This window comes from Liolophura sinensis, chromosome 1 (assembly GCF_032854445.1).
Source record: "Liolophura sinensis isolate JHLJ2023 chromosome 1, CUHK_Ljap_v2, whole genome shotgun sequence".
Classification (NCBI taxonomy): Eukaryota; Metazoa; Mollusca; class Polyplacophora; order Chitonida; family Chitonidae; genus Liolophura; species Liolophura sinensis.
Window position 1 is genome coordinate 37,201,910 of NC_088295.1, and position 19,087 is coordinate 37,220,996.

Below are 19,087 nucleotides of genomic sequence, written 5' to 3' on the forward strand. Positions count from 1 at the left end.
AGTTTATATTTAAAACTTGATATGATGACTAGATGTAATACAATTTCTGTAGATTTATATTCATAGGTTCCCTTATTATTGCCAATGTTACATAACTGGCAAGCCTACAGGATTTACTTTCACTTGTTCTTTTGATATATTACATTGTGTTCCATTGTTGTGATGTAATAGTTTTCAGCTGAAATTAAATAACTATTTTTTGTTGTTTTTTCTAACGGATAAAGTGTCCACTAGTGAGTTCCTTCAATTTCTAAACAATAAAGAAAGAAATCTCCAATCCAAGCACTACTTTGCTGTGTTTTGCACATTCTTAAATAACACTGACAAATCTACTGATCCTGCTTGTATGAGCACTGAAGGTTTCAACACATAATAAATGTAGTGTACTAAGTATAATAAATATTAAGCTTCTGAAATATTAGTCGTACAAATGGTTACCATTACAATATCATCTCACTTGTCACTTAATTGTCTTTATCAAGGCCGAACTATTCATACAGTATATGTTAACATTTTACAAATTTATCTGTACACATGCATGTATGAGAAAGAAGTGTTTGGATATCACTGTATGTCCGTATATTGTTCAGGTTGGGTAATACATGTTTAATTTAAATGCTACCCATACATGGGCAGGGCTGCCAGCAACCTGCGGATGGTCCTGGGTTTCCCCAGGGCTTTGCCAGGTTTCCTCCCACCATAATGCTTGCCGCTCGCAGTCATATAAGTGAAATATTCTTGAGTACACTGTAAAACACCAATCAAATAAATAAATAAATAAATGCTACCATAGTAGTAAATAATTAATTTGCATGTCTGTGTCACGATTAATGCAATCACCTCAATGGTAGGATGGGAGACCGTAAACACAATGCACAGGTTCAAAATTAGCCTTATAGAACTGAGAATCATCCAGATTCTTTCACTCTTATCACTGCTCATCTGGTTTTGGTGACAATATATGGTTGATTCTGTTGGTGGTGGTTTGATGAAAACCACTGTTTTCCATCATCATATGGAGTAAGTGCATATGTCACACAGTGGAAAGTTCTCTCCACCTATAAAAAAGACCAGAATTTATATAAGTGGAGAATTCTTGAGTGTGGCATTGAGCAAGAGTTTTAACAAACCAAATAATTTGAACAGTCTGATTTTAAATGTGTAATATTGAAAAACATGGAAACAATTGTGTGCATATACAGTATGTTTGTAGTACTGAAAGGTACAGCAGTTGGGGCATATATTGATGACCATGCAGACATGATATACTATGCTGTATATATCAATGAAGTGAGGACCGAGTATATATGCATGTACCTTATGTAGAACATTGCTGCCATCCGTCAATTTTAGGTACTGTTTCATCTGATTATCATCAGGTCCACATCACCTGAACTGTGATTATCTCCAAGGTTAATGACAGCTTAAGCACCAGTATATACCATCTGGACATTGAAGGCAAATTGATGATCTGCACATATGCGTTAGCTCCAGCCCATACTCTTTAACAGTGCATGCACCGCTGTCTATGTTAGCTTTAGATCACTGCCATCATTAACAAATTTTGTACAGAAATCGTGAACAATGCCAAGGTCATTGGGGTCACAGTGATGAGTCAGGAAATGATGTCAGAAAGCACAAAAGCTCTGTCTCAACCTTTTTTTTGTATCAGTCATTGATACACACACATTCTCTTTATCTGAAGTAGGCACAACATGATTCTGACCAACAACTGATACAATTTATTAGTGAATGCTGATTAAATAGTTTCGTGTGAGAACACCAGTGGTGAGGCTAAGCCTAAAGAAGCTAACGTGCATATCAGTCTTCAAAGGTCTAGCGAGTCTGATAGTAGTGGCAGTAACGTAAAGTGAGCGTAGAGAGCATCAAGGAGTATAATCAAAAGACTAGATGTAGAGGACCCGCACCCGCTGCCATGTTGGATCTCTAACAAAAATAATTTCTCTTGCTTCCATTTTGGATCTCTGACAGAAGAATTTCAGGTTCCAGTTCACACAGTGAAAGTCATGCTCTGGGTGAGATCCTGGAATACTTGGTTACAGATCAAGTAGTGCAGCAAGTGCAAGTCACCTATACATGCAGCTATAGCTCTAGGTCATCACATTGGCAGGGCGTTATCTACATGTAGCTGAATGGTTTGGGTATTACCCTTTTGATTTCGAAAAATCTATGAGTGTCACTGTTCCTGTGAAACCATAAATAACACAAAATTTCAAAATTTTGTCATTTGGGATTCCAAACTTGTGACTTCCTTACCCTTTTTAAGGGTCTTGTCTTGCTCTGGATCAGACCCAAATCAGGCTCAGTCATATGTCTAGGAGTTATTGCAATTCTTTCCAGGCACATGCATGCTGTGTATCCATGGTCAGGTCAAGAACCTCATTCAGCTATATACTTATGGTGTCACTCTGTCGACAAGAAAGGCAGCCTTTGAACGATCATATCATCTCCCTCTGGTTTGTCTGATGTATTGCCATACGTACATGTAGTTGATGAAGGGCATTGCGTGCATGGTTACTTGAGCTCTGCCACAAAAGTGAAATATTCTAGAGTCTGACGTAAAACATCAGTCAGATAATTGAATAAGTAATCTGGAACACAGTATAATGTCACAGGTACTATCATATTTGGATGTCCTTGAAACATTAAACGCAGTATGTACATGTACTTGTAATTATGACCTAAGGCTTGAGACTGGAATGGAAATCAGTTACATTAGTGACATAAAAAAAACAATGTTTTATGACACCTGTAGCTGTGAATATGCTGTACTTCCTTGAGGGGATACTGTTGTACATGTACACTGTACATGTTACATATCCTCCTGTCAGTCAGTTGGAAGGAGGGGGAAAGGTTATAGGGAATGCACAGCAATTGCAAGTTGGCATATTCGGGGACGTACATTGTTAATATGTGCCATGGTTGAATTTGTGCATGTCAGACTCTGTTGTATAACTGTCCATGCTGTATGCCAGAAAAGGATTTCTTAATTATCTGCTTGTTTATTTATTTATTTCACTGGTGTGTTACACAAAATAATTTCTTTTATCTTTGATTTGGTCGCAAAGCCACTGCTTTAGTGAACCTTGAGATTTTCTATGTCAATTTCATTGACATCATAACTGTATGATCATATACATGTATCTGTCCAGTCTTTATATTAGCCTTGTCGAAAGAAGAATTCTGGTTGGATTGTTTGCATCTGAACTTCTGTAATAAAGCATGATCTGAGGGTCTATATTTCATACGCATGTATAGAATCCTACTCTTGTATTTTACCATAATCGCCCTTATAAGTACACACCCTGTAGTAGCTGTGTAATGACAAAGCTGTGCTGGTCTCTTAGGCTTGCTTGTAATTCCATTTTAACACCAGCTGAATCAGTGAGGATAATGTGATTGATTTCTTTCCTTTTTGTGAAAAAAAAAAATAAAGAAAAAACAGAAACCACAGCTAAAGCTTCATAGACCTAGATCAGTGTGGATAGCAGCCTGTCAAAGCTAATTATGGCTGATGCCAGGCATATTAGTATCACAGACAGTTTTGACAAATGACATATAATGTTCCATTTTTCTATTATTGCCACATGTATCCGTAAACTTCCTAAAAATATTTGTTGATATTTGGCGTACCTGCACATTTCATAACAAAAAATACAAATTTATAAAATATTGTACATGTGACATATTTGACCTGAATGTATATTTCACACGTAAACAAAATGTAGGACGATGTAACAATGATCCAGTCTGTTATACATGTACATTGATTTCCTCTGCATGTGTCATATACTGTGAAATGCATAATACACACTGCAAATGTTTATTTCCTGGCTCTTGAGAATGTTACTAGAATTACTGTGTAGCTTTGTATTGAAATGTATCTGAACCTATCTTTATTCATCAGGACAACAACAGCTGTTAATTCAGCCACAGATGTGTTAAATTTCACATTCAAGAATAAAGAAGAAAGCAATGATTGAAAGCAGTTTGAACTGCATGCTCCCCGCAGTTTTTTTAAGAATAAGACAACATAAAAACATATTGAAGTTCTTACAAGGCAAACAAATATTATTCTTTTGATTAATTGCTTGTGGGATAGTTTTTGTTTTTTACTTTTTCAGGTGCTGTTTGAAGGCATTTTATCAAGATGAGCATCTAAAATAATTTGTCACTGCTTGTTATCATACTTTTAAAACTTCTTTTACTGTTGTCCAAGTAGCCATTCTTCATAGTGATATATGAGCCACTCACAACAAATTTTTATTTCTTGATTTCACATTAGCAAAGTTTACCCTTTCCCTCATAAAAGGCATAAATTACGTGGTTTTGTTGTTTTTTGGAATCTTGAGGTGCTTTGATATTTAGTACATACATTTAGCTATGAAAGTCCACACTTATTAAAAATCTCCAGTTAAAACAATATTTCGTATATACTGTATATTGATTTTAAATGTTTTCCATTTGATAGGAATTTATTATTTTGATTTGAGACTAATTGTATAGCTTTAAGAGACAAAGAATGCACATTTGTATGCATATACACAAATCTGCCACCAGTGTAGGATCATATTACGTGTATTAAAGAATGGACTTGTGGGAGTACCTTTGATTACAGTGTGTCTCAGTATATTGAAATTCTTGCATGGAATTTATTGTCTCAGCTCATCTGTATTTTGTAGTTTTTTTTCTCCCTACTTTTCTAAGTGTTTGTATTCATAAATTCTTAAATAATTTGTATTTGTTATAAAGCAGCTGTTGCCTACATGTATTATATAGCACCAGGGAAGCTCCTGGTTCCATTTCTCTCTAATCCCTCTACATTTTCTATACTCTGAGCATAGTAAGATGTGGAATGTTTTAGGAATTTTAATTACATTACTAACAGAAAAAAAGTGAATCATTGGGATAAATTTTTTTGCTTTCCCCTTTTTGACTTAGTAGAGCTAGCCTGATAAATGTTCTTGGCATCTTCTGTTTGACTACAGGTGTTGTTGGACTTGGCCCGTGTGATATTTGAAGAACAGAGCGATGTAGCCAATCTGATACACAAGATAATGATGCATACTCAGTCCCTTCTCCAGTGTGAGCGCTGCCAGGTTTTACTGGTGGATGATCAACACAAGGTTTGTTCATACATTCTTCAGTTCTAACGACGCTTGAATATGTATCATGGAATTCCTCACAACAGAATTAACTGTAAGTTAATCTGTCTCAGTAACAGTTTTTTCCGCAATTCAATTTTAATATTTTTATTACTACACATTCTTATTTGCTGCTGTGTTTAAATTTAATTTCCCTAATGAAAGTGTGAGTGATAATGGAAATAATAATATAATTGATAACTCATTAAGCTTGCCATCATCTCCAAATATTTCTGCATTTAGTGCACATGACTTGTACATCATTTTGTTTCCGTGCATGCCAGTTTTGTAAGCATACATACACATGTACACTGACAATGACTTGTTTGTCGAGTTTTTTTTGTTCTATGTTTTAGTTTTGTCTTAACATGGGAACTCTTCCAGAATCATCAGGTTTCCATTATTGACCAAACACTCCATGTATATTTGTTGTCTCTCACACCTATGTTTCCACAGTGGCATCTCTCTCTCACCATTTTCTGTTCAGTTGACAGAGCACTCACAAAACATTCACCATATGATCATGTGGGAATAATTGAAAAGCAAAGTCTTCTTTAGATTTGTTCTTTGTTGGAAACAAAGAACCTTCTGGGAAGAAAAACAACAGGTTCACATGCATGCTACTTACACAAACAATATTATTTGTATTTCATGCAACCAAGCAGACTGACCCAAAAACGTCTGCAGTGGAGAAAAATATATTTAGGTTGCCTAGCACTCTGTGCTGGGACACCTGTTGAAATTGGTCAGATTTTCATCTGGAAGACTATTGTTCTCGCTCAGATGTGGAAAATGTGGAAGCTCGCTATTGGTCGTTTTAGTCATGTGATGACCTGTGGTTGAATTTTGAAGAAGAAAGATAGCATTTAGATGTAGTTTGGCCTGCTGAAGACAACCGTGGCTTTAGTTATTTCCTATGATGTATAGTTTTTCTTTAAATTGCAGTTATAGCTCATTTTAGTGTCATTTTTCAAATGTCACGTGACCAAACACCGTAATAGCTATGAAGCTGAGAATTGGTCAGTAGATAGATCAACGGCAAATCTTTATTTTTGACTGGTAGGAGCGCAGAGCTATGACTGATAGTCTTGCCAATAAAATGTTTTTTAAAACTTATCATTTTTTATTCATAGCCAGCTTGTAAAATCGCAATATCTCCAAAACCGCTAAAGGTAGAAAAAAAACAACTTGGCATTTTTAATAGCAAACATATGAAGCAGCTTTTGACGTTTTGTTCTTTTTGACCAGTCACATGATTTAGCAGCCATTTTGAATTTTATTGATAAGATTAAGCCATCTCTTTCCATAAATCCGCTAATGATCTTTGGATGAAATTTCACTTGCAAGTTTTTTGATGGATATTGTACAAAAACTTTTTTGTTGTACTGTAACTGGCGAGTGAAATTGGCTTAGGAGTAGGTAAAGTCTAAAAACTGCTCAAAATGATTTAATAAACACACTGTGTTGTAGTACTCCTTGACGTCACGATTATAAATCTGTAAAAATTATTTTGTACTTGGTGTAGTTTTAAGATTATGTTTAAAAAAAAAAATCAAAAATATAAAGTAGTGCTGAAATAGTTTTGTTTTTATTGAAAATACAAGATATGGTTTGTCTAATATGGTGTACATCTGTTCTTTTGTTTGTATTAGAAAAACCTGGGGCCTTTTCAGATGAGCATAGAACTGATAGATTTGAACAGTCTGTGGTGGAGAAAGTGGAAAGTTTTAAAAAGTGGATGCTAAAAGCTGTGTGTATAGACTGTTTGGAAGCAGTATAACTGCATGTGGTTCTAGTATTACTTCAGTTTTTTTGAAAGCTTTTGGAGAGCTTTAATAGCTATTGGATGTTATTGAAGTTTGGTGACTTTAGGAACAGGGTTACGAGGCAGATTTTGGCTGTTTTTGATTAACTTTGGTCAGATGACATGGCAGTCATCTTGAGTTTTGATCAAAAAATTTTTAAAATCTTCTTCTCAAGAACCAACAAATGGATTCTTTTGAAATTTGATATACTTGTAGAGTGATCCCAGTTAGAATAAGTTTGAAAAAATCTTGGACATGCATTGAAAATTTTACAAGCTCACCATTGGTCAAACTTATGATGTCATAAAAAGTGTCAAAGTTTGATAATGTTTTCATCTATTCGGGTGTATTTGGTAACGCTGATTCCGAATCAGCTTTTGGATTTTGCCTATGTTTGTAACTTTATGGTCAAAAACTTGTTGAGAATCTTTTTTAAAGAAAACAACAAACAACACCTGTTATTCCTTCTAACTATTTAGACCAAAGTTTCATATCATTATAGTCTCCTAGAAACTTCCTGTCACATACATGCACTCTGTCCTCGCCTGCTCTAAAAACTGATCTAAGCCTAGGCAAAGAAGATGGGACAGTTGGTGGGGTGATTGTAAGTCATGTGTCAAGCAGGGTTGAATTGCACGTACTTAACCAGGTCTGGTGATCGCCAAGGCCTTACTCGATCAAGACGCTGTGGTGGTTTTCAGCACTAGATGCATTGATGTCTGGTCATGTGGAGTTCATACCCGGTTGATTATTTTTCATTTTGGCCATGCTTTTCTCCATGTTGCCTGTTTATGTAAGTAGTGTTACAATTTGTACATGCAGATTGAATGCATTGAATTTTCCATTGTCTGTGTACTTCAACAGTTGAATGAAGCTATTCGTCATTATGTGTGTTAGCATCTGTCGGTAAACAGATATTTTCCAATGCTTAATTTTTAGTGCATTACTTTCATAGTGTTGTCTTATTTGACATTCGGTTGTCTACTGGTATCGCTGTAAGGAATGACTAACAGTTAGAATTGAACTTACTGTTTGTTCTTCTGGTTTTCTTCTGATAACACATGCCAAAAATGCATTCTGGGCAAAAAAAAAAAAACAAAAAACAAAAGAAAACAATGATTAACTGCATTCCTCAATTCATGAATTTGAAACCTTTTTGTTTCACTGTGGCGTCATTAGCTAAGAAGGTTTGTCAGATCTTTCTAATCTTCCATTGGCTATAGGACAATAATCTCATGAAATAATCAGTTGCTACATTTCAGTTAACTTTGTCAGTTTGTTTGAAATCATGACCTTGAGCAGTGAACTGCAGTGCAATTACGCTACGCAAACTACTGATGATGTCAGCAACGCATTTTATAGGGCGGTACATGATGGCCGTTAAATGGCTGATGGCTTGACATCTTGATTCTGCTGGACTCGATTTCACTCTTCCTTCATTAACATCACAACATTCCAAGACATTTTCAGTATTATCACCTTGGTTTAAGACTCAATACCAAGGTTTTACCATGTATTTGTCTTTCCTCACTCTATAAGATTAGCATTGTTTTACCTTTTCTACACACCAGCTATACTACCTGTATGTAGTATATGTACTTATAGGCTACGTGTCAGTATGCTGTACATCGTTCTGTGGGGTGTTATGTCTGGTTCCTTTAGTCATGCCATTCTGTACTTCTTTTGTCACTGACTGTTAAGAGATGGCTTCATCTTGTCACACAGAACATTACATGGCTTTGTCACACTTTAGATGGCTTGATCTTGTCACACTATTGGATTGCTTTATGTATATGTAGATATATATGTATGGTTTATTACTGCTTATAGTACTGTTGTGGATGGCCACTGGTCTGAATGTCAGCTGACTCCTATATTCATAGTAATTAACTCATTTAGGTTAAAAAGATATTTTTACCTGATATAATTAATTGCAAAAACATTTTGCTTTTGTCAGCTAAAGTACCAATCATCCCTAGATGCCTAGGATCCTCCCAATTTCTGTCTCCATTCTTGTGCTGGCAAGCTAGACCTCAATACTGTCTGTTAGACTTGATGCTAAGGCCTGATGCTGCAGCCATACACACATGAACACATTATGGTGTACAGTTAGAGCTGCAGGAACTTACTTTTAGTTGTTACAAGGACCTTTTTTTCGTGAGCTTGACAGACAGTTGTAATTTCATAGACAGTCTGATGAGCCCGGTTACCTCAAGCTTGCGATCGCTCTAATGGGCCCCAGTGTCTTGGTGAGGAGGTAAAAACCCATGTCATGTGTCACAGCAAGAAAAAAAGAAGACTTCAAGCCCAGCTGATTCTTTAAAGGAAATATGTTACAAAGCACCATGATATAAGCATACTGTTTTGGTATGATCTGGTTCTGTTATGAATAAACATGTAACATGTATTTTCTATATTTTGATAGCAATTTGTGTTGCAAAATTATTAGTAAGTGACTTGAAGATTAAATGTTAGAAATCTACATTTATTCATGAAATGTATGAACATATGATATTTTAAAGATGATAATTACATCAAATGTCCTGAACTGTTTCCCCAAAACATGCATTTTAAGAGGTAAATAAATATCATAAAACTTTTGGTGCTGAAATTTTTTTCCATTATCGGTCTAGCTTCTGAACAAACCTGAAAACACCTTTATAAGATATTCTTGGAATCATCCAAAATAGGTAGCTCCGTCTCTGCCCGTCAAAATAGGTAGATCTGTCTCTGCATGTCAAAATAGGTAGCACTGTCTGTGCATGTCAAAATGGGTAACTCTATCTGTGCATGTCAAAGGGGGTAACTCTGTCTCTGCCTGTCAAAATGGGTAACTCTGTCTCTGCCTGTCAAATTGGGTAACTCTGTCTCTGCCTGTCAAAATGGGTAACTCTGTCTCTGCATGTCAAAATGGGTAACACTGTCTGTGCCCGTCAACGTGAGTAACTCTGTCTCAGCCCGTCAAAATGGGTAACTCTGTATCTGCCCGTCAAAATGGGTAACTCTGTCTCTGCCTGTCAAAATGGGTAACTCTGTCTCTGCATGTCAAAATGGGTAACTCTGTGCATGTCAAAATGGGTAACTCTGTCTGTGCATGTCAAAATGGGTAACTCTGTCTGTGCATGACAAAGGGGGGAAACTCTGTGTGTGCATGTCAAAATGGGTAACTCTGACTCTGCCAGTCAAAATGTATAACTCTGTCTCTGCCTGTCAAAATGGGTAACTCTGTCTCTGCCTGTCAAAATGGGTAACTCTGTCTGTGCATGTCAAAATGGGTAACTCTGTCTCTGCCTTTCAGAATGGATAAGTCTGTCTCTGCCTGTCAAAATGGGTAGCTCTGTCTCTACCTGTAAAAATGGGTAACTGTCTGCATGTCAAAATGGGTAACTCTGTCTCTGCATGGCATGGGTGAAATTCTAGATCATTTTCCATGCGTATGTTTTTCATGATCCAAAATGACATTTAACCTGATTTTGATCCGTTACTTTTTGTCGAATTATTAAAAAATTTGTAGGACTATAACTGCTTTCATTTGTTTTTGTGAAAATTGTACCATTAGTAATGTTCATTGAACCTAATGGTGTAGAATTATCTTGAACTGAGTCAATTGATGTGTATTTTGGTAGGTGTAGTTTAGTACAAGTGTAGGTATATTATTACAAGAACTAAGTGACTCAGTAGTGTTAATGCCAATGTAAAGATTTTGATTGGTGACATGTTTCTCCCAGTTAGCAGTAAGGTATCCAACACTCTCCACTATTAACATAATTGCCATATGTGTATGTGGCACAAATCATCACCTTGTTTTTTAATAACTCAGTGACCTTAAAGAATAGGACTACATGTAGTTGAGTACCTGTTAGTCATCCAGTTTGAGTCTGTTGGGAAATTTAATACTTGAAATGGAATCTCTCTTTGTCTTTAATGCATCTTTGGACATACACTGCAATTATTATAGTGATGTTGGATGCATGCATGTGCTGGAGATGTAGAATTTGTGAACACCAAGGTGTGTGAAACATGTCTTTGTGCATTGGTCCTGTGTGCACTTCACTCAGTGAGCCATTACAGTAATTACAAGGAGTAATTGTGAAGCAGAACTTTTTTATTTGAAGCAGTTGTCAGCTGTTGCAATCCTACAATTCATGTCAAGAAATAATGAAGAAGAAGTATTTTTGATTTTGAAATCAAATTATCCAGGAACATCATTTGCATTTTTTAAAGTTTATGTCAAGAACTGTGGTTGTTTGAACAGAAGCAGCCCTTACAGCATGGCGAATGACTGAAATTGTAGTATTAAAACTGCAATACAGTTAGTGATGGTCAAGTTAGTGTGCGCTACAATTTTTTGGATGGCTGTTATTTCATAGAAACATCTGTCCATTTACTGATTCTCTCTAGATGCCTGACCGTGCATATGGTGGACATAGGCTTTGGAACGTTGCTGACTGGAAATTGAAGAGACAGAGAAGTTTATGCTACCATACCCTAAATTCTCAAAATAACTGACCTTTAAGTTATTCCTTTGAATGCAGTTTGAAACCTAGTTCATAAGATTTTGAAAACTAAAATGTCTTGTTCAGGTAGGACATGCACGTAAATTTCACAGAAATCATAAAGCAGCTGATCAAGGACAGATAGGGTTCCTGCAATACTCCAAAAAGGTTAGTATATGTCATGGTTCATTTTGTTGAGGATTTAAAGTGTAGAAAAATTATGGTGATGAAATTGTATGGGCCTGAGTGTGAGACCTCTTTTCTTAGTCCACTTTGGTGTCAACAGACGTCTATTTGCTTCCTATCAAGGATCCTTGCTTGCAGTTTAAGTGCAGAAGCAATAAATAACAAATGTATTCATGGAACGCTCAGTGACAAATTCTCATGGAATACCTGTTTTGATTAATTAATTACATAAATTGCTCTTAAGAGTTAGGTTTATAACTCATTAAAGAAAGTAATTGGATATAAAGTGTACTTCATCTTTTGGTTACGCTTATATTCATAGAAAAAACATGTCAACTCTTAAGTATGCATTTATTAAAATTGTTTGAAACATAAGACTAGTATTTCACACATATTATTAAATGGATATTACACACCTTTCATGACAATGTCACCACCACAGGGTGAAATAGTATTTAAATTTAAAAGTCTTAATTGTCCTGCATCCCAGGCATTTGAAACTGCTATGTCTTACATCGTACACCACTCTGTCTTACATCGCACATCTTACATTTTACACCTATAAGTTGACATTTTCAAAAAGGTTTCCTAATGTCAATTTTTAAAGTGATTATTTTCCCCTTGTAAATATTTGGAATGATTGCTAAATTAAGAAGGTTGTTATTTTGTCCTGCCCTCCACCGTCCACCCCATATATCCTGTGCATACACTGCAGATAATCATACATGCGCCTCCACTTGTTTACTGGCTATAGACCACTTATTGTTACCTGTCGCCATATCTCATCAGCGCCTTTACTTTTTATAGCACATGCATTCTTATGATTGCCATGGAGCAAGCTAGAATGCTGTTTGCTTATAACATTTAGACACAACTTTGCACTTAATTGATATGCCATTTTCCATAATTGCCACTTCTTGATTTATTGGTCATTTATTAACCGAGTGAATTGACAGGCTGTATGTCATTATGAATTTACCCATTTATGGTTACAAACGAAGCATATACTGGTGAACATGAGAACATCAAACTTGTTGATGTATATACAGAGCTGGCATGCATAGATTTCTCCACAGCGCCGGCAAGGCCCTGTATCGTGTGTTATAATGTTTGTTGAAGTGCCTTATATATGTGTCTGTCTGCGCTTTCTAAATGACGGGCAATTTTCTACCCTGCTACCTGATTATTGACCTAGGTAGCCTCCAACAAGATAACCGATCCTGAAAAGGTACTATAACTCGATCGGCCGAAGAATGGTCGATGTGCATAATATACCATCCGTCCTCCTTAGCTGTGCCGTGACAAAGACAAAGGATTGAGCATGAGCCGTGCATTCTGCGTCACTGAGAGCACAGCACCTGTCATTATTCTACAGCTAATTCCATTGATTTTGTCAGCAATTGTGCATCACTGCACAAGGTATTGATGAACACAAGCCTCTTTGTTAGTTGAACTGAGTCAAAATGTTTATACGCCACTAAAGATTAACCTATTTTGCTGTACCATGGAAATGACATACATGTAAGAGAATCAGAACAATGGTAAGAGTATTCATGTACATGATCCGGCAGCTAATACATGTGTGGCATGTAGCTACCCAAAGTAAACATGTAACACAGACTGTTGTCTTTACTATAATCCACATATGACCTAAATCACTCAATTTAATGCGACATTACTTTTATGGATTTGAGAACCAGAATCTGTGGATGCCAAAGTGGCTAGGGATATAGACCTTGAATGTTTACACTTTAAGAGTGTCTGTGTGTATATTGATTTTATATTAAAAATAACACGACAAGTCTTGAAATTTTAAGTAAACGTTTACATTATGCAATCTGTCATCTGTATATATAGTCACAAAACTATTGGCATAAGTAAGTCATGGAAATGACTGTTTTCAAATTTAAGGCTTAAAATCTTTTACAATGTTATAACAAGGAGTCGGCTTTTATTAGCCAGCATTGCAAGAAGTTTTAAATTCATGTGGTGGGACATGAAGTTTTAAAGGGGTAGTGTCCACATTTAGCTTAACTGGCCCTAATTATACAGATTATAACCTGTCTAAACAGTATGTTACCAACAGGGCTTCTGAGATAGGTAATAATGACTTGAAATCTAAATGCTGAAGCTGTGACAGATTGTAAAGGTTGGACTTGTATGACATAATTTGGCGAAGACTACCAAATGTTGGCGGAAAACATGCATAAAACCAGCCTCATTATCCAGTGATTTTATGTGCCATATTACTTAAATTAATGCACCCTTTTTTCAAAATTTTTTAAACTGAATTTAACAATATATACAAGGGTAGTTAATTATGAATCTAGACACTAATCCTCAAACCTGTCACATGTGAAACTGTTGTGGATGGAACTGTTTTTACGACACGGACATAATCTGTCAGCAGGGTTAGGTTGTTGACCATCCACAAAACTTGCCATACAGCCATGAAGAAGCAAGCCAGTGCCAGTTCTAAAATTCATGCAGTGTATCTCTCCATGTCTTCTTACAATATGAGTACAGTTACATGTTACATCCATGAGGTGGATTAATTTTAAGTAACAACATGCCATGTAACAATTCATTCTTTACATATGACAGAGCTGCAATTTATTTACTCCATTAATTTTAAGGAATTGAATGCTATATTCCAACAAAACCATACGTGTACATTTATACTGCATGACTGGAGTTGCATCAGAGAAAAAGGGTTATTTTTTAGCAGATGGATATAGAAATATGACAGATAGATTTTATAAATAATATTTGCATTAGGCAATAGGCTTATGTGACATTGAAGTCATTTATGGTGCTGTATGTCAGAGTGATCTGAGTTAACCTGAGTAGTCTTAGCTTGGATTTTGCTTGCAGCTATATTGACCAATGCATACTGCATATTATGCAGTTAAAATATCTGTTCAGAGCATTGCACTGCTATACAGACATATATACATATACCTCATAAAAGTATAGGGACTTTATGAGGAACAGCATCATGTGTGTCTCCAAAAACATTTGTAAATAAATTAACATATAGATGCATATACTTCAGATGCGCTCAACAGGGGCTTCAGAGTCGCTTCCAACACGCTTAGAGCGCTCCTTCAGAAGTCCCAGTGTTTATAAAGGCATGCACTTCATTTGAAACGCCTGAGAGCAGTAGAGGCTTCAGAGGTGCTTCACAGACTTGAACAATATTTCCACTCCTATACAGCATAGTATAGTATTCAACAATTTATCTACTTCCGTTCAGCCTGTAGGAGGGTTTCAAAGGTGCTTCTGAAACTTAGACAATTATTTAGCCGATGGGGTGCTTCAGAGGCGCTTCTAAAGCACATCACAAAGCGCTCTAGAAGCATCATTTGCATTTTGTGGATGCGCTTCTGGGGTGCTTCCCTCTATCTAAGTGATGTCAGGTTTGGAGACTTCAAAGGCACTTCTACTGAAGTGCTGTTGAAGCAGCTTCAGACGGGCTTCACAGATACTTCGCAGGTGCTCCTATTGGAGCTGGGCCTGTATTCATACATGTACGTACATGTACATGTATCATATCCATGTACAAGACCTTGAAGGTCAGACATACAATGCATGATGTCATTGGCAATTTACCATGTTGACTTGCGCTGTTTCAGTTTATTGTCATACATGTTACTGTTTTGACGTCCTATTTATAGCGTAAGTTATAATGTAATGTTTTACAGTTTATGCCTTTGACATTTAATTATTACCTCAGCCAAGTTTCATCATCATGAGCATTCATACATGTGTAAGATCTTTCCGAAGAGCACAGAGTTGTTTTCTTCACAGATGTCAAACAGTGTGCCAGCAGCAATATCACTCAGTACTCACGTCTCAACTGGAATATTTTTGATGAACCAGGCTACTTCTACATGTATATGTAGCTAATGACATGTAAAGGGTGATTGTCTATCAACATATTTGTAACAGTTAATAAAAAGATAAAAAGTAACGGTATGTTAAGTATTGGATGCAGGATGTTTTTGGCAGTATTTGCACACACTTAATTACACTTCAATTTTTTTTCATGTATTTAATATGGTGGTTTTATCAGGAATTTTGCCATTTAAAGAATCAGTGGTGGCCATGTTGACCGAAAATGTGCTTATGACTGGTATTGTAGATGGTCATTGGCCTTAGTCAGCCAGTCAGTCAGTCACTAACACATGTACATACCAATGTTATTGAGTTACTGTGAGTTTTTTCTTGTTTTGCATGTCCAGCAGTTTTCCTGTAAGGATATAATAAGACGTCCTGAGGTGAGAGATTGTTATCCTCATTGAACCGTTCACTGGTTATTTTGTTGTCTGTCACACCTGTGTCTTTCACAATATCCGTTCACTTAGAGCAGAATTTAAGAAGTCGTTCGCTACAGCAGTGAAAATTTGGGCTGATTAGAAACGGTGTCTTTGTCCATTTTTTACTCTTCCGTTTTTTGGGGTTTTTTTCACGTGAGAAGTGTGTTTTTAATCATTAAAGTAGCCAATATTTGCTCATCTCACATTTTATTCAGTTACTTTCTGTGTGGGCAGCTTCTGAAGTAGATACGGTTCTGTTGCTGCTTTTCCCAGCATATTTTTTCCCTCTTTCTTTCTCTCTCTCTCTGGTTGTGTTTTTCACAGATTAGTTTTTGTCACTTTACCTTGTTTGTTGTCAAATTGGACTGCTTCACTCAGTACCTGTAACTATGTGTAGCTGTGGGAAGCTAGTGTTGTTGCTTCGTGCCCTTCTTGTTTATGTATTTGATGGGAAAGCTAAACAGGTTCACGTGGAGGAAAATTTGAGGTCGCTTTCTTTGGGATTCAGCAGGTACACAGTCAGTACACAGTATTTCCCCTGCACATGTTTGAACTGGCCCCTCTTGGTGCAAGTGTGTATTTAGCTGCCATTTAAAATATATACATGTTCATGTACTTATGAACACAAGGCTGGGTGCACATGGTGTAATATGGTAGACTATAAATGTGGCTTATACTTGACAGCAGACCACATAGGATCTCCCTGGGGAGCACATAGGATTGGCAATGCTTCACAGGGTGTATATGTACATGTAACATATTACAGTTACTTTTATTTATTTGTACTATACAGTTGATATAGTAATATATGATTTTCTGTACATGTAGATGTACTTTCTTTTTATTTGATTATCACCACAATATAGCTAGAAATTTTCCCACCTGGCCCAATCATTTATTCTTTATTTGATTATCATGCTGTTCCCATAAAGAATAGGCATACATGTACTACACTTGATTGATTGTGTCATGACTTTGTTGTAGTCTTGATACCATGTTGCCAGTCCACTTAGTTGCTTCTGTTCTCACATTGCCAAGATATGGCTGAAGTGCTGATGATAGTCATTCATTTTGTTCCCATGTGGAGGGTTGTGAGTATATGTACCCTCAATCTTTTCACATGTGAAAGAGCAACTAGCAGTGCAATTTATGAACATTTGTAATATAACAAAGACAGAACGACATTGGTTAGATTGGCCAATTTCAGGGCTTCACACAATGTATAATTTTATCTGTCTATACAGAATAATGCCTTCAGAGTTTGCTTAAATGAACACCTTGCAAACATACAAAAAGGTTGAAAAATGACACAGCATATATATATATATGTGTGTGTGTGTGTGTGTGTGTGTGTGTGTGTGTGTGTGTGTGTGTATAACCACTATTTACTCACTGTCAGTTGTCTTGACACTAATGGGGGAAAAAAAAGAGTTCTTTTATCACAACAGTATGTTTTATAGGATGATATGGTGCGCATTTCTGGGGATTCTTGGTGATAAAATCAGGGCATTGTATGGTTTGTCTGTTAGACTTAGTCTACCATGGGGGTGTATACTCACATGACTGGAGCTGTAAAGGATTGACAGTGACATGTATCATAGTTGTAGCAGTCTATGTCAGTGACTTTATAGACGAGTCCCTGAGGTTTACCTGTCATTTGTCAGACCCCTTGATGTCCCAGGTGCTTACAGTCAGACAGTAGAATAAATTACCTGATGCACTGATACAGCCCTATCCCTGCCAATGAGGGAGCGGAGTTTATCCTCCGAAACTAATTGCATGTATCATGACATCGTTCACTCGCTGTTATGTTGATGGCCTTTATTAGTGCTTCACTCTGAACCAGTGTATGACTGAAGTCATCATCACAATCCCGATAGTAAACATCAGTATGTGTACATGTGTAATGGGTTATGATTGTTTCCTGCAATAAGGTTTGTGTTTATCTGTATAATCAGTTGGAAATCGAAAACATTGATCGAAACCATGATGAAAAGACTGATATAAAACATATGGCTCTTATCTTTGATGCATTACCTGGATGACCGATAGGCATAGGTATAGGTGATGATGTTAAAAATCAACAATTTTACACATGTAAATGTCATCTTTATTTATATTGTGAATTGTTTATTCAGTCGTGTTATAGACTGCTTCGGTGGCCTAATAGTGAAAGCGTCAGCCTCAAAGTCAGGAGACCTAGGATCTATTTACCGGTCAGGTCATACTGTAGGTTTTAATAATGGTACTTGTTGCTGTCTCGCTTGGCGCTCAGCATTGAGAGGTTAGAGCGGCAAAACAGGACTGGTTGTCCCGGTGTCAGTAAAATGTGACTGGGTGAGCTGTCATGTCTGGTGTCTTTGGCATGATACTTCAGTGGGGGCAACACTTTGGCAGCAACTCACCTTGCCACAAGAGGACACAGCATATCTGACCACGCTCATCATCATACGACTGACGAATTGTTAAGTACGACGTTAAACCCCAAGCATTCATTCGTTCAATGGTGTTATAAGTATGAATTTTTTTTGTCTTGTTTTTCGTCATGTGCCAGTATGAGGGCCTTATTTAATGGACATAAATTTATTCATATATATATGTTTTAATGCCATTTGATTTCATTTCACATCTGCCTTTAATAAATATACATAAGTTTTCTCTCAGCATCATCAGGCTCTTTTAATTATTGGTTGATTTCATTTCTCTTCTTTGCTGCTATCTTTATATTGGATGCAATTTTTGTTTTACTCTGTTGTTTTGTATTGTAATGAGTATTATTTCATTTATCTTTTTTGTATACTTTTATCGTGCAACCTTTACTGTTTCATCATTTCTCTGACTTTCTTCATGCAACTTTTTCATACTGTTTTCTTCAGTCTTTAGAACTTATATAGCATTGATTCAGAAATTCCTGCTTTTAAAATACATATTTATCATGATCAGATATATTCCAGACAAATTTCATTGACATATGCATCAAACTATTTTACATTTCAGGATAAAAACAAACGTTTGAAAGTGACACAAAAAATGGTAATATATCATACCTCATTTTTCTAACGCCTCTGTGCCTTGCTGTTTGATGCTTGGCAAATTGAGGTTGTACCTGGATTGTG

General features: G+C 36.4%; 1 protein-coding gene across 3 annotated transcripts in view; it reads left to right on the forward strand.

Moving 5' to 3' along the window:
• LOC135461649 (dual 3',5'-cyclic-AMP and -GMP phosphodiesterase 11-like) overlaps positions 1–19,087 on the forward strand; it is a 103,649-nt gene that overhangs the window by 52,949 nt on the left and 31,613 nt on the right. The window contains exons 4-5 of one of the 3 annotated variants that reach the window (XM_064738835.1): positions 5,010–5,147; positions 15,897–15,932. In XM_064738835.1, the coding sequence (XP_064594905.1) occupies positions 5,010–5,147; positions 15,897–15,932 (174 nt within the window). Of the gene's footprint in view, positions 1–5,009; positions 5,148–15,896; positions 15,933–18,968; positions 19,005–19,087 lie in introns of all 3 variants that reach the window. The other 2 variants (XM_064738834.1, XM_064738836.1) reach the window with 2 other exon arrangements.